The sequence below is a fragment of the Lycorma delicatula genome, chromosome 3, assembly GCF_047948215.1.
Source record: "Lycorma delicatula isolate Av1 chromosome 3, ASM4794821v1, whole genome shotgun sequence".
Lineage (NCBI taxonomy): Eukaryota > Metazoa > Arthropoda > Insecta > Hemiptera > Fulgoridae > Lycorma > Lycorma delicatula.
The window spans coordinates 3777259-3795447 of record NC_134457.1 but is presented as its reverse complement, the minus strand read 5'-3'; the positions used below and the strand labels follow the sequence as shown (position 1 = coordinate 3795447).

The window sequence follows — 18189 nt, the reverse complement described above, 5'->3', positions numbered from 1 at the left end:
TTATTTTAAATCATACAAAGGTCAAAAAGGACTTTTTGGAAAAAGTATAGATGGAACTTCATCTTAGTGTACTCAAAATTAATTTTGTTACATAACCAAATCTTTTAATGTTTACTGTTTACAAATTGTTTTTTTTTTCAAATTTTGGACCCAAAATAAATAATGAAGGGCTTAGGGGTAACAGGCCTGTTTTTTACCTTTTAACTCTTAGGTACTAGTAGTACTTATAAAAAGAAAATTGGATTGTTACAGGGTCCTCATTAAAAAAAAAAAGATGACTGCGAAATTGTAAGATTTTGATAATTTTTGGGCCCCAATAACCGCTGTAGGACAAACTGCAAAAATCTGAAATTTTTACAGCAGTAAGTACATTTTACATACTTTAAAACCATATAAAACTTTATTTTGTTACTCAAAGCAGTTGACTAGTAATAAAGCCTTCAAAACCACTAAAAATACTGTTCCTTCTAACTGTGAACAATGTATCCAAAAAAATTCACAACTGTATTTTTTCAGATAATAATGTAGACCTACTGCTGTACAAAATATTCTAATATGTCTATAATGAGATTATATTCTAGATAGTTTGTCACGAACAAACTATCTATTGTCTATTATATTATTGACTATTATTATTATTGACTATTATTATTATTATTGACTCTTATTATTATTGACTATTATATTGTCGAGAACAATAAGGCTGTGTATGACAGGCTCACATGAAGTTCATAAGCTCTACTGGGTGCAGACTGACCACAAAACAAACCAGTTTGTGACACTATCGCAGCCACTAGGGTGTTACAGGAAGGTATATAAAGCCACAATTCAAACAAGTTAATTACAGTTAACTTGAATCATAATCCCTACACTGAGTGAAGCATTCAATGTAACTTTTAAAATTGATACATGAATTATTATTACTTCACAAAGTGAATAATGTTTTTTCTTGAAATCTTTTTATATAGACACTTTGCCATTTTTCACTTTGTCACTGTGTGTACACATTATGTAAAACATATTACTTTGAAAATATTTATTGTGCTGTACCAAATTGGTGTCGTCTGTTATTAATTCCAAAGAATTCCAGTGATATTTAATTTTTATACTTATGGAATAAGTATAAAGAGACTAAGTCTCTTATGGAATATTCCATTTTAACTCAACAAATTTTCAAAAATTTTATTGCAGCACTATTTTTGATTTTGATGATATTTGGTATATGATTACTCACCAGTTGCCAAAAAATTTTTTTTTATATTTAAAAAAAATGTTTTTCTTGAATCAGAGTATTTCTAACTTGCCAACAGGTAAAAACAGCCATTTCATCGCTTTTTCCATGAGCTGTAGCATTCTTATTTTACATTGTACAGAGGCTCAAAAAGGGCTTTTTGGAAAGAGTAATGATGGAACTTCATCTTAGTGTAATCAAATTCATTTTGTTACATAACCAAATTTTTTAATATTTACTGAAGTTACCTTTACAAATTGTTTTTTTCAAATTTTGGGTACAAAATAAATAATGAAGGGCTTAGGGTAAACAGGCATGTTTTTTACCTTTAACTCTTAGGTACTAGTAGTACTTATATAAAAAAAAAGTAGGACTGTTACACAGTGTTTCTTCATTAAAAACATGACCACCAAATCAGAAGATTTTGAAAATGTTTCATTTTTGGGTCCCAAACACCACATGTGGGAAAAATGGCAAAAATCTGAAATATTTATAGCAGTAAGTAAGTTTTATCTACTTTAAAACCATATAAAATTTATTTCATTACTCAAGGGGATTGACAAGTAATGAAGCAGTCAAAACTGCTAAAAACACTGTTCCTTTTAACTGTGAACAATGTATCAAAAAAATTCACAGAATTTCTTTTTCAGATAATGTAGACCTACTATACAATTTTTCTGATAGGTCTATGAGATATGCATGGACATAAATGTTTGCATAATCTCCTTAATGTAAACATTGCAGAAGGCTAAAAATTTCTTCTCTTCTAAGTGATATGTTTAATTTTTAATTTTATTAATTAGAGAAATTTTTATTTTAGCTACAGAGAAACAGGGATAAGACAAAGTGAGGTACAACTGGTAGTTAGGTGCAATTTATACTAAATTGTATTGTAAGAACCCTTGCATTTTATAAAAACAGATTATGTAGTGCTCAGTTGTCATTCACACTGAAAAAGTATGTCACAAATTGACTTATAATAAATCTTAAGTATTGTACAATAAGTTAACTGAAAAGCAAATAACATTGATATCTTTACGTGGATGTACTGAAACAAAAAATACCTCTACTTTTCATAAAACGGAATATTTAGATAAATATTTTCATATTAATGGGAAACACTGCTCTGACCCATTTAGCTGTTACACTAAACCGGTTAAGAAATCTCTTTGAGAAATATCTTTGACACTTTCAACAAGAATTCAAATTTAAAATTAACTCCAGGCAGAGCACTGTGTACAATATGCTTAAACAAAATACAAAAACCACAAGATTATATAAAAAGCAAACCAGAATGTCAAGATACATTTGAGCCTCAATGTGTTATAGTAAAGTTGGTGAATAAAGCTTGTTTAGCACTTGGTATTTCCCCCATTAAGGTTCAAAAATTATTGAGTAGCACAAAGGAAACAATTTTAAAAAATAAGTTACAAAAATAGCCAAGTCGGTTACCAGTAAATTAAACAATTCCTTTGATTTAAATATTTCTACAGAAGAAACCAGTTTTATACCACAAAATTATGCTGATTTAGGATGGGAATATGAAGAATTAATCATTAAAATAAAGGATAAAATGAAAACAGTTATGTCAACCCAGGAAAATATTAATACGTCAGTTTATTACCAAGCAGCTGGAGCATTCAAAAAATTCAAAATGAGTCTAGTGTTAGTAAGTATTTAGCTCATCAATCCAAACAATTAGTTAAAACAAATGGAATTTAGCCAAAAATCGGCAAAAAAGAAACCCAATCATGTAATTGATGAAAATGTTATTAAATGTGTTCCAAGATTTTTACCAGAATGATGAGCACAGCCAAATGATGCCAGGCAAGAAGGATTGTGTCTCTGTAAGACAAGTTGATGGGAAGAAAATTAATATTCAAAAAAGGCTTCTCTTATGTAAAAGAATTGCACACAGCCTTCAGAGAAAAACATTAATTAAAAATTGGTTTTTCAGAATTTGCTGATTTAAGACCTAAATTTTTTATTGTGGCTGGTGGGTCAGACTGTTGTGTGTGTGTGTGTGTGTGTGCGCGCATACATTATGTGTATGTGTGTGTCCCACCAAAATGTAAAACTCATTATCTGCTTGAAAAAGGAAATTTGATTATAAAATATTCTCCTTTCAACCGTGCAATGTGATGTAGAAAACAAAACGTGCATGCTATATCACAGTGTGAAAAGTATCCAGGCACTAATGAAGTGCTCATATTACTGCCAGAGAGCTGGGATGATTTTGATTCTGAAATTATCTTCAAACAGTGGGTTTCTGTTGACTGTTGTGAACTAACTACTGAAAATTTAAATAATCCAAAAAGGCATCATTTTGTTGCAAAGAAGCAAGCTAATTTAAGGAAAACTTGTTGGAAAGTGAATGTATTGTAATGGAACTTTTATCAAAATTTTCCTTTTATGATACAGGATGAAGTCCTGTCATATCACTGTCAAAAACTTTTGCCACATTACATTCATTTCTCACATATTTTAAAAAAGAAGGAAAATTACAAAGTCAAAGCTACTATGTGATTAGTGAATACTTGGAAAAGCACAATACTAAATCGTTCTTCTGCTTCCAAAAGCAAGTTATAAATATAGTAAAAAAAAAAAAACTGTTACAAGTTAAACAATTTTTTTATTTTTCTGATGTCTCGTCAGTCCAGTATAAAAACAAAAAAAATTTGATAAATTTGTGTTACCATCAAGAAGATATTGAAATCGCAGCTGAATGGCATTTTTTTGCCTGATACAATGGAAAAGGACCATGTGATGGTATTGGTGGAACTGTAAGAAGGTCTGTGACTAAAGCAAGCCTTCAAAGTACAGTCAACAATCACACTGTTACACCTTCTGAAATGCACAATTACTGTAAATACAATATTAAAAATGTAACATTTATTTTCTGCTCTAATAAAGATGTTCAAGAGACTGAAGAATATCTCAATTATCGTTACCAGGTAGTCACAACAGCCCCAGAAACAAGAACCTTTCACAGTAATGTTCCAACAAGTCAGAAATGTGTTCTGAAAGTCCGAGCAATGTCTAAATCAGAAACATTTATATTATTATCAGTACACAAGAACATCAGTGTTTCTGATTGCTTTATAGGTTACCAAAGCCAAAATGTAAAAATTATGTCTGTTGGATATATGATGGCAAATGATGGTCAGTGAAGTAAAAATACATGAAAATGAAGAGGATTATCAAATACACATTTTATTTTTTTGATATTTAAACATGGGTTCAATCGGAAAATATTTTAAAGATTCTCACGCCTTCAGAGCTTTTTCTACAAACTACTGGAAGAGGACACAACATTACACCAAAGATGAATGAGGACTTATCAGTTCTACTCAATAAAAAAATGGCAGGAGCAGTAAATTATGTTAGTTAAGTTTGTTATCAAAAAATGCAAGATTTATTCATAACTTCCTTTAGCAGGAGTAAAATAAGGTAAAAGTGAATTTAACAACTTGTTAATGTATTTGCATTGTTTAATTTTCTAATTATTATTTATCATTCTGTAATTGACTATTTATTAATTAATTTATTCATTCCAATAACTTTAGTTATAATTTTTATAATCTGAAAAAAATACATAATATCAGTATTTTTGGATACATTGTTTACAGTTAGAAGGTGTTTTTAGTGGTTTTGTTGGCTTCACTACTCGTCAACCCCTTTGAGTAACAAAATAAATATTATATGGTTTTAAAGAATATAAAAAGTACTTACTGCTGCAAACATTTCAGATTTTGCCACCTGTCCAACATGGGTATTTGAGCCCCATAAATTGAGACATTTTCAAAATTTTATGATTTAGCAGCAATTTTTTTTTAATGAAGGACACTGAAACAATCCAATTTTTTTATAAGTACTACTAGTACTTAAAGGTTAAAAGGAAAAAAGCAGGTCTGTTACCCTACGTCCTTCATTATTTATTTTGGGCCCAAAATTTGAAGGAAAAAAAATTTAAACAGTAAACATTACAAGATTTGATTATGTAACAAAATGAATTTTGAGTACACTAAGATGAAGTTTCCATCGTTCCTTTTTCCAAAAAGCCCTTTTTGACCCTTTGTTTGATGTAAAATAAGAATTCTACAGCTTAGAAAAAGTAATGAAAATGGCTGTTTTTACCTGTTAAATGTTAAAAACATTTTTTTAAATATAAAAAAAATATTTTTCGGCCACTAGAAGGTGGGTAGTTATCATATACCAAATATCAACATCAAAAATAGTGATGCAATAAAATTTTTGAAAAGCTGTTGAATTATAATGGAATACTACATGCAGAGAGATTGTATCAATAATTGCAATAAGAAAAATTATTCACTTGCAGTATACTGCAATACTGCAAGTGAAATCTTCTTTATTGATAATTCTAAAGTAAATGATAATGCACAAAGTCAGAGTATTCTATGATGTTTTTAGTGAATTCTAAGTGACAATTGTTTAACTTTTGAAACTAATTGTTACGCTTAAATAAAGTACGATACTCTTGACAATTAGAATCAACAGTAGTTTCCCCAAATACTACTGATCAACTAAAAACGTTTTAAAACTATAGTGCTGTCACAAAACTGCTACTAATGTTATATGATGAATGCTTAGAATAAGACTAAATAGTAAAACAAAAAATATTGTCATATTAACCCATTTCTTCCCAAAAGAACAATTTCCAAATTTTTCATAATTTTTTCCTTTTATCTTCATCTTTACTACCCAATTTAAAAAATAAGATGTGAAAGGGAAACTAGTATATTCAGTTTGAATTATGACTTGTTGCATCCAAGCAACATTGGGAAATTATGTAAACTGTACAAATATACAATCGATAATTACGTAAAATAATTTTAATAATAGTTTCAGTTCACACTAATTTCTGTAATATTTATTATTTTACTTTTCAGCTGCTTTGTGAAATTTTTTAAAACAGTCCACATGTAAAAACACTTGGCATTTCTTAAATATTAACAGTTTGAATATGATACACACTTTACACCTTCGTCTTGCATTAGTTTCATTTCTCTCTATAATGTGGTCGGTCAATTTTGTCTTTCATAGATTGTCTGGTTAACTAGTTTTACTGCAGTGTCCTAACAGTAAATTTCTGTCACTTATGTCAGGTGTTCTTCGATTTTCGCTGATCGAAGTAACGACAAAACTAACTACGATTTAAATTTTATCTGGCTAATTTTATTTCCTGTTGATAAAATAAAACATTTCCAAGCATTTACAACAGCAGTATCGACATCATTTACAAATAACATCCACCATGATTTTTTATCTCTTACTCAGATCCTGTAATTGCCAATAGCATTATCATAAGCATCTGCTTCCCTCCCCCACTAACTGATTACAATCGTTTATAAAATTTTGCTGTTTTACACAAATTTCCTTTCTCCTTCTTTTTAGTTATATCTTTTTACATTTAGTATAGGTTCTACCAATCCATAATTTGTACTATTTGTAACTACAGAATTATCTCGCCACCAAACAAAGATATTTTAATTTTTATCAAAAGCATTCATATATAACTTCCTTTTGGAGCTTTGAGTAATTTTTTCACAGAGTCAGTGGAATATTTTGAAGTCTGTTTTCTCTACTTATTCCAGGAACAAGGAAATGAATTTTGTCATGTTACTTACTAACTGCAAGTATTAACAAAATTATCAAAGAAAATAATTTTTTTTAACAAATTATAGATGACTTTCTTCTCATAGTCAATAGTTATCCTTTATTCACAATTTTTTTCATTGTACTGGTCAATCCTGTAGATATAACCATCAACAGAAGCAGTGAACAAAGTTTTGAAACCAACCGGTCTGCTAATAATCATGTCAAACTATTTGGAAAGAACACAAACTTCATTAGAAACTAATAACTAAATTTATATTATGAAATAAAAAAGCTATTTATCATGCATAAAATCTAAATACTGTAAATAAAACTGAAAGATGTGTATAACGTAGCCATGGCATGACAGCAACAATTTGTTTTGATCACGGCACTACACACGGCAGATGCCATGTGCAAACACAATACTTGGAAATTCCATTGAATAACAAAGAAAGCTAAAGCTCAGTCATAATGGAAATGACTCGGCAGTAAACTAAACATAATAAGAATAACTGAAAAAACAAAAATGTTGGTTTTAAGAATGTACATACTTTAATTTCTTATGACAAAAAAGGAGATTCCGAATGCATTGGTTTTATCATTATTCATGTTCACATAAGAAAGAAAATATTTATAAATATATTAAAAAAGCCACATCAATAAAAAATCCATATACAAATCAAAATAAAAGTGACATCACAGAAAAAACTGCACACCATTTTGTACTGCCGCATTTATACAACATTGGGAAGAAATGGGGTTAAGTTAATTAACAGTACATCATATTGAAATAGTAGTACCTGCTTAATTTTATTTTTCAACGACGGGTCTTCATTTTTTGTACCAATAATTTGTGCTATTCGCATCTGTTCAGCTGTCGGCTGAAAAGAATATATAGTATCATTAGTTAAATCATAATGTTTAAAATACAGATGTTAGAAAATTACCATTATAAGCTAAATAAGACTTAATTGCATATCTGATGGCAATTATATGGTATGTTATTATTTAGAAAATTCTTTGCCATTAAAAATAACCGCATACCACACTATATAACATCAGAATATATTAAATAAGTAAAACGCCGAATATTAAATACTGAGAGCTAAATATTAAAATTTGACTTCATAATATACAAAAACTAGCAGCAATATATTCATAATATACCAATTTATGAAATAGATTTTAATACAAGCTACATATATATACACTAGTAAACTTCCTTGCATCTAACACAAGTTCGCCAAAATATATCAGTGCATGTACTGATGTACCAATGCATAGTTTGAAACCATGCACAGTTAGTCATATGAACATGTTGCTCTTTTATTTATATCAGCTGGTTAATAAAGATTCTACACTGAATATATATTAAGGCTGATAATTATTCTTAGCCTATATGTTCTATACCTTTCTAGTTAAACATTTTCATGCTCTCCCCCCCCCCCCAACCATGTTATGTGATAATTCAGAAAAACCTATTCTGGGTATATATGGGTGATCATTTGAAAAGTTACCACATTTATTATTAAACAGCTGTCAGTCCCATCAAATTTTTGTTTGCAGGCATGTACACCATTCTCAGGGAAAACTCTTAGTTATTTTCAAAGGGTGAAGCGGAGAGTGAAACCCCTTTGAAGGGGTTTCACTCTCCGCTTCACCTAACCCAACTCAAAAATCTTTAATGGCAATGGTAAACATTTAATTACATTAATTGACAACCCAAAAAAGAAAAATGAATATTGATAAAAATTAAAAAGAAAATCAAAATCTGCCCAATGTTTCACTTCATAGGTGCAAAAAACCATTTGGGGTAGTACTTATTTGAAATTTCAGTCCAACAAAATAACTATAAAATTACATGATATTACTACATAAACAATTTAAAATAATCAAAACCTGTTGATTAAAACTGTGAAAATTATTTAAATTATAAAATTTCACCCTTAAATTTTCAAGGGTTGAAAACTTAACTTTTTTTAAATGAGACTGTGTAGCTTGTGACTCTCACTGAAAGGCCCTTTGAATGACAAGTAATTTGGTGCAAATAAAATAAAAATTTATTCACTAGTATTGAGGTTATAATTAAAAGTGTAGTTTTTTAAAGGTTATGTTGGGATACAGTGTTACTGATCCATAGCATTTGATCTGAAATCGTCCGTTCTTCTTAAAAGAGTTTTAGGTTTCTCCAGCATTGAAAAAATGTACCAGTAAACACAGCATTATAACATCAGTTAAACATATGAAAAACCAATAATAAGGTACATACTTCTTTGCTGGTTTCCTGAGCATTGGAAAGGTAGAAAAGGAACAGTTCAGCGGCTGGCAAAATTTGTTGATCTTACACTACTGGATATTTTTTTTGTGGGGGTCATTTAAAATCAATAATTTTTAAAGAAATTCATATCAACATACAAGAGGTGACAAATGAAATTGTAAAATGTAACTAAATTGTAGATTGTAACTAAAGAACCTTTAATAAAAGTAAGATGTGAATTTTTAGACTATTACTGTTTATAGGAAAATGGGGATCATTTTGGACAAATGATTTAAAAATTGATACTTTTATTAGGTAAAAAAAAAAGATGTGTCATTTATTATCTCTTAATGCCATTTGTTAAAAATCTTTATAACAAAATTAACTAATGAACGATTTAAGTTTTATTTTTTTATTAACAATTCATTTATATGAATTAGTTTTTAATTATTTAATCATTAAGTTTATCTGGTAATAAATTATTCAACATATGTTACCAGCAAAAGAAGTAGATACCTTTTATTGGTTTTTCGTATGTTTAACTGATGTTATAATGCTGTGTTTACTGGTACTTTTTTTAATGCTGGAGAAACCTAAAACCCATATTTTTAACAAGAATGAATGATTTCAGACCTAATGCTTTGGGTCAGTAAATGTATCCCAACAAAACCTAAAAAGACCACACTTTTAATCATAACACCAGCGAACAAATTTTTATTTTATTTGTACCAATTACTTGTCATTCAAAGGGCCTTAGAATGTCACAAGCTATATCGTCTCATTTAAAAAAAAAGTTTTCAACCCTTAAAAATTTAGAAAACATTAAGGACGAAATTTTGTGTTCGTAGATTAAAACTACCACAGTTTTAATCAACAGATTATGATTATTTGAAATGGTTTAAGAAGTAATATCACATAATGTTATAGTTATTTTTGTTACACTGAAATTTAAAAATTTCATTGTAAAAATTTCAATTGTAAAATCTCAGTCTGAAATTTAAAAACCATTTGGTAATTGCAAATAATCTCTTAATAAACCATCATAAAAAAAAATAATAAATATCAAAGCTACTTTAGAAAGGACTTATTCAAAAAATAAAAGGCAACATTTACATTATTAAGGAAAACATAGGAAATACCATTTTTACAGTCTTTTTTTTTGTATTTATTATTTCCAGATTCTAAACTTTGGTAAAAAATTATTGTAGACTGTGCGGTTGGCATAGGTAAATATGAATGCTTATCTTCTAAATCAAATTTCAGAATGTAGACTGTGCGGTTAGCATAGGTTAATATGAATGCTTATCTTCTAAATCAAATTTCAGGATGTATCACATTATTTTGGCAAAGGCAGGTATAAAAATTGATAATTCATATACTGTTGCGGTATTGAATTTTTTCATATACCGCATATAGTTTGTATATATTCGGAAACTTGTTCATACACGTTGAGAGAATTACATATTAGAAAATCAAAACGCTCTGTGTTTGCATATTAGTACTGAAAACCCATCAAAACACTAACGTCACGCAACATTTATCATTAATGATAAAGATGTTACCATAGAAAAAATATTTTTATATAAACACATTAAGACTATTATTTTTGGAGTAAAATATACTTCAGACATTTTGCACACAAAACATATATTTTCCAACATGTAAGACATAAGAAGTAACTGAAAATTAATGTAAAATTTAGTTGTGTGTTTCTCAAAATTTAAAACTAAATTTTATATTAATTTTCAGTAATATTTTTTCATTAATTTTCAAAATGTATGTTTTGAAATTGGCAGGCATATTGTAATCAAATGTCAGTTTATTATGCAGATATTCAAACTTGACTACTACAATGTATTAATACTATATTGTATTATAAGGCTATTTGCATTTCTTTTTTATTACAACTTGCATTACTTATTTTGTTATCGCCACGACCAAATAAACTAATTGATCAACTAGCGCATATAGTAGAGCTGATTTAACAATGCATATTTATTACTACAATTATCCTTTTTTTAAAATAAAAGATGAATAAAAAATAAATACATTATATTATTAGTTTTAGTATAAAACAGCAGTTTACAACAATTATACGTATTTTAAATGTAGACCTAAATAAAACAAAACTTTCCGTTAGTAATGATGAGGTTTTCACATAAGCTTAAAAATTAACCTTGAGCAACAAAATAATTTAAAATCATTAATCATTTTATACAATATGAAATATTTTTAAAAATAAATTATGTTAAAAAAGTTTATACAGATTCACAAGCAGCTACACCAATAATAATGTAATAAGTGGCCAGAGTATGTATCACCAGACGATTGTGACTATACACTCAATGTAGGAAAGTCATGTTCTTGAGGCAGAACAGGCCACTGAAGTAAAATTTTGAATTAAAGCTGATTTTCATTAACTTATTTTATTTATTTCTTATTTTTTTAATTTATAAAATTCAAAGTATAATGCAACAGAAGTTTCCTTCATACATTTCTTTCAGCATTTAGCTTCTTAACATCTGGAAAAATCTGTGAGCAGTTTTCATTTCTTTACGAGCATTTTTTCATTTCTTATAAAAAACTGTTTATCAATAGTGAAAAAAGCCATTTCGATAGTATAGTAGAGCATACTGAGATAGCAATTTTTTATTAAAGGACATCATACCAAAATATTCTACAACCTGAAACATGATGGTCGTCAAGTAGTCCATATTTTAAGAAATTTAAACTGCATATTATACAAAAAATTTTATCTTAGTTAAAATTTTACAGTTGACTTATAAGTTTTGTTAAGTTAATTTTTATCAAGACTGGAAATAGCATTAAAAAAACCTGTTTCCTATGTTTTCCTAAAGAATATGTTGTGTTCATTACTGTTTGAATAAGTTTTTTAAACCAATACAAAAAGAAATAACTCTTGGTTTGGTACACATTTAATTTTTTAAGGTGGTTTACTGATTAGTTGTTCTAATCTAAAAGCAATTGCACTCTACCATTTACCAAACTATAATGGCACGCAAATTTCTTTGTGTAGCACACTCTAAAATTATATCTTTCTATCAATCAGTGCATGGCTCCATATAGACCAGTGCTGGTGAACCAACAACTTGCACGTCAGACACTGACCTACAAAGGCTTTTTATATTTAATGACCCACATGTTAATTTTTTAACTTATTTTTTATATCATAAAAGAGAGAACAGACAATTAAAAATATTAAAAAATTAAAGTACAAATATCTATGTCAAATTTATAAAGAAAATATATTTCCATGTGTACGTTGGCTAACTTCTATTTTCTATCACCACATCAGTATATGATTCATGACAATCAGTCATAAACTTGGCACATATATTCATTGCATCGTATAATGGGGCTGTACCAGCTCAAAGTGCTGAACTAATTGGGAGGCTTGACATACGCATCTAGAAGTGTTAATACGCATCACAGTAAGTCAATACGACATTTCTTCTAAAATTATTGTCTTCTAAATATAAATATTTTTAATTGTAGCCCTGTACTATGTTGGCCGTTAAAAAAATAAAGCCAAATGATACAAGGTCCACGCTATATCAAACAGGAAGGGTTTGATACATATGGTGTGACTGAATAGAATAAAACGACTGTGTGTGTGTGTGTGTGTGTAACTTTTAACGAAAAAGTAACTTCAGTTGCATACAATGTAGAGACTTTTTTTAAAAAATTACATTAAAATCTCAGCTTCTCAACAGATGATGAAAAGAGAGAATATTTTTTTTTATAAAAGAAAAAACACTATCATTCACAAACCAGTGTTTTAAAAAAACTTTTTTATTCCAAAAAATAACATTACAGGTGCTAGTTTTCAAGTAACCCACTGCATTGCTCGCCACAGGAAATTTCAGAAGTATTTGAACAACAGTCAATTTCAGAAAGTCCTTTACTAGGACTAGAACTCTCAACCTGCAAATCAGCTGATTTGGGAAGACTTGTTTTCACCACTAGACCAACTCGGTGGGTTATGATGTAAATGATTATGCACAACTAGCAGTTTTTGCTTGATATAATATCAGGCAGTATAATGAAAGAAAAGCTATGAAACTAATAATGTTGAAAGGGGAAGTGTTACAACTCTTGATTTTTTTTAGGAATTTGATAATGCATTTAAAGAAATGGATATTGAGATACAGGAAATTATTTCTATAACAACAGATAATGCAGTTAATATGGTAGGAAAAAACATTGGTTTTATTCAGCAGCTTAAGCAAAGTATTAGATATTCTCAGATTGAATCTCATTGTATAATACACCAGCAAGTTCTATGTGCAAAGCAAGATTTAAAAACATTTGGCAGTGTAATACCAGTTGTAATAAAATTCATATCAACTTCATAAACACAAGGGGTCTTCTTAAACAAGAATTTGCACAATTATTGGAGGAAATTGACTGCCAATATCCTTGAATTTTGACATACAACAATGATAGATGACTCACATGCAGTCAAGTTCTGAATCGGTTTGTCAATTTATAAGAAAAAGTTTTTTGAATTAGAAAAAAAAAATTGTTATGACTAATTTTCAAACACTTATCAGTTAAATGATTTAATGTTCTTACGTGACATCACTCAGCATTTCAATGAACTGAAAAAAAAAAACTTCAGGAAAATGGACAAACTGTATTAATGATGTTAGAAAATATTAAAAAATATTTATAACAAACCATGACATCTTTACTAAAGATCAGGAAATGAAAATCATGAAATACATACTGAAAAACAAAAACATTTTCAAAACACATAATTTTTGAAAATACGCTTGACATTCAAGAAAATGCAATTAAAAAATATGTAATTATAATTCACGAAATAAATGAGTTTTCAGGAGAAATTTAATCTGTTTAAAATTTTAGAAAATAAATTTCACTTAATTTTTTACAAAATGCAATTTGAAACAATGGAATTAAAAAATTTTATGTGGCTAGGTATCCATGATTTAGAAATAGAATTAGCTGAATTTCAATACAGCAAATTGTGGAAAAATAAATTTGAAAACTCTATTTCTGAAGTAGAAGGAAAAATTTTTCAAAATAGAATAGATAATATGATCCCACACTAAAAATTGAAAATATTATATTAAACGTATGGGATTCTTTACCAAATAATTTTATATCAATGAAGAAACTTGCTAATGCTCTTAATGATTTTTGGGTCCACACATTCATGTGAAAAATTGTTTACCTCTATAAATTTTGTAAAATATATCAACAAATATAAACTTGGAAATGAATTGACTGCAAAATGCGTAAACTAATGAATATGGAATATGAACTTAATATTACGAAACTATCTGAAAATAAGCACAACAGAAATCTGTTGTTGCTTATTTTCAGATAGTTATTTTATTATACATAAACATATATGTAACTACGTTTAACAAAAAGGAAACTTAGACCCTTTTTGAGGATTTTAAGTGAAAACCAAAAAAATTGGTCAACTGTCAAGTTTTTCTGTTAATAAATTTTTGGTATCGTTTTATCACACCCTCACCCTCTCTACAAAGTGACACCACTGATTCAGTGACCCACAGGCTAGTATAAAAAAAAATAATAGAATTTGACCCACTTCTCAAAACGGTTCGCCATCACTGATATAGACAGTTACACAAGTTTAAATGTATTAATCACACATACTAGTATTTTTATTTTTAGTATTATGACTTATGGCACTGCTTTTAAATAAACACTGATGAGTAAAAACACTAAACTGAGTTTCATCTGAATCATGAGACAACATCATACCTTATCATTCTTTGTTTCTTATTAACAAGGGACATTCAATAATTAGAGATAAATAGTAAAATAATTTTACTATTCCTTTTATTATTTCTCAACATAATCCCCAACAATATTAATACACTTGTCTCAACAATGAACTAGTTTTTTTAATACCTGATGCAAAGAAATGTCTTGTCTGAGCCACTTTCCTGCAAATTCTTTGACCTCCTCATTGTTGTTGAACTTTTTTCCATGTAATGCCTCCCTGAATGGACCAAACAAATGAAAATCCAAGGGAGCTAAATCTGGACTGTAGGGAAGATGTGGTAATATCTCCCAATCCATGTTTCCGATGGTTTCTTGGGTCATCTGGGCGCATTGTGAGGACGAGCATTGTTGTGTAGCAATATCACGCCTTTCCTTTGATATCAATGATGTTTTTCTCTTAATGCTGGCTTTACTTTTTTCATCAGCATGTCTGAGTAGTACTGTTTATTGTACGCTGATTTTCCAAATAATCACAAAAGATGACACCTTGGGCATCCCAAAAGACGGTCAAACATGACTTCACCCGCTAATGCTTGCATTCTGAATTTCTTTTGGACAGGTGAGCTGGTGTGCTTCCATTCCATGCTTTGTCTTTTGGACTCTGGTTCAAAATGGCGAATCAAGTTTCATCACACGTTAAAATCTTGTTTAGAAAAGGGTCACCTTTCCTTTCATAGCCTTTCTACACACCGAGTCATGTTTCCTTGTGTTGTTGCATTAACTCTTTCAGGACCCACCTTGCACGTGATTTTCTGTACTTGAACTTGTTACTAATATTATGGTCTGTGCTAACACTTACTGCAACTGTTTATTCTACATGTTCAACTGTAATATATCAGTCTTCATGAATGTCACCAATACGGGTATCAAGTGAAGGAGTTCACACTTCCAACAAGCCAGCCAGGATGTTGCTCGTTAGTCGCTGAGGTTCAATCTTTTTAACTGTTATACCACTTATAAAAATTTCTGTGGTTTATACAACTTTCACCATAGCTGGTTTTTCACCTTCAGAAAGCAAAAAAAGGGTCAGTGAACATAACTAATGTGGAAACTTCAAGCGGATATACCATCATTAAATGCAATATTGAGGTTATAAACAAAGCAATTTTTATCCATCAGCTGTACTCAGCTCATCCCAGTGATGCCAACCTAAAGTCATGAAAGTACAATCCTCCTACAAACTGTTTCACTTCTACATTAATTTATCTGTTTAATTATTGAATGTCGCTTGTATTAATAAGAAAATACAAACTATAATTACATAAGTAATTATTACATACACACTTATATATAATTATGCAATTACGAGTGTCTGTAATATTTAAGATTAGCTTCATTCATTAAAGCATTGAGTTTTACAACAAATAAAAATCGGGCTAGTAAAAACTCTCCAAATATTTTTTGTTACAATTGCGGAGAATTCACCATAAAAAGTTAACAAAAACCAGTTATCGAATCTGCTGAAAACTGCTTACAAATGTTATTTTGACTGTTCATTGGGAGACCAAGAAAAATCCTGGGCTACACATGTAGCACGCATCAAGTCCTATATTAAATTAAACCAGTGGCATATCTATGATTTGGCAAAACCCTACTAATCATTATGAGTGCTATTTATGCTTAACAAATTTTACTGGTTTCAATTCGAATAATAAAAACAGTATGGCATACCCAAATGTTTGTTCAGCTACGACACAAGTACTTCATGTTGTTGATTTACTGATTCCGATCATTTCAACTTCTTGAAAAGAATTTTTGAGTACCCGGAAGGCTCAACCGATGAATTCTCAACTTCAGTAGACATTAATTACATTCCACAAGAATCAAATACTGAACCTCATCACACAAGCAGAACTGAGCAACCTAATTCGTGACTTGTATTTGTCGAAACAACAAGCAGAACTCGTGTCGCGTTTTAAAAATGGAATTTATTAAATAAGGATATAAAATTGCAATATATAGAAATTGAAACGAAAATTGTTAGAGGACTAATGTTTGAACTGGACACTGAATATGTTATTCATAGTCTGTATTTACTTATAGACTTGTCAAAGAGAAGCTTAAAGGCTGTGTTGTGTAACTATAAGTTTTCTTTTATACTGGTAGCACAAGCTATAAGAATGAAAAACACATGAAAGTATGTCAAAAATTTTCAAAAAGCTCTTAATCCTGATGAACACTAGTGGTTAATCATCACTGACCTAAAAGCAAGAGGTATCTTCTTCTTCGTCTACAGAGTGGCTTTACAAAATCTATGTGTTTCTTGTGTTTGTGGGATACTCAGGCTAAAATAAACACTATCCAGTTAAAGACTGACCAAAAAGAAATCAGTTTACCCCAAGAAAGGAGATTTTTTCAATATTCCCCTAGTCAAAGCAGATCATAATATATTTTACCACCTCCACACATACAACTAGGCCTGATGAAGAAAGCATTAGATAAAAATGGGGATGGCTTTAAACATTTAGCTTTGGTTTTTTCACGATTAAGTGAAGTCAAATTAAAAGAGGGAATTTTCGTCAGGCCACAAATAAGAAAATTAATTTGTGAAAATATATTTGACAGCAAGCTGAATCTTAAAGAACAGCATGGAAGTCATTTAAAGATGGTTTTCTAGGAAACAAAAAAACTGAAAACCACGATCAGCTTACAAATGAACTACAAAAATTTAGGCTGCAAAATGCCATTGAAAATTCATTTTTTACATTCTCATTTGAACTTTTTCCCTTTAAAAACTCAGGTGATAAGAGGAAAGGTTCCATCAACACATATTGCAGATGGAATCTATGATGAGTGATTACTGCTGGATGATAAAAAGAGAAAACTTCACTGAACACAAAAGGAAAATAAGAAATATAAATTAAGATAAATGTAAATGTCTACAATATAAAGGTAGGAATTTTACTTGTAATTATTTTTTTATTCTAATATTTAAGAAGTTTCTCAATATTTAAAAAAATCATAATTAAAAATCTGAAGGTGATAAAGAAGAACTCATTTTATCTAAAGATTCAACATAAAAAATACATTCTAAATTCACCTACTTTTATCTCAGTTCCAAATTATTTTTATTTTTTTCACCTGTTATTACTTAGGTTAGTTTCACATGTACCTAAACTGGGTTCATTAGTGCAACTTAATAATTTTACATACCCCTCATTATATGTAATTATTTTAGCTTTTTTTTTTTTGACTTGTTTCATCTTGAATTTAAATTACCAAGTAATACTGCAAAATTCCAATACCCTACAATTAATATTACTTACACTCTTCACAGAGC

At 29.3% G+C, this 18189-nt stretch overlaps 1 protein-coding gene across 3 annotated transcripts in view; it reads right to left on the bottom strand.

The window, feature by feature from the left end:
* LOC142321353 (uncharacterized) overlaps nucleotides 1-18189 on the bottom strand; it is a 132761-nt gene that overhangs the window by 89827 nt on the left and 24745 nt on the right. For all 3 annotated transcript variants that reach the window (XM_075359369.1, XM_075359370.1, XM_075359371.1), the window contains exon 3: nucleotides 7651-7731. In XM_075359369.1, the coding sequence (XP_075215484.1) occupies nucleotides 7651-7731 (81 nt within the window). The remainder of the gene's footprint in view (nucleotides 1-7650; nucleotides 7732-18189) is intronic.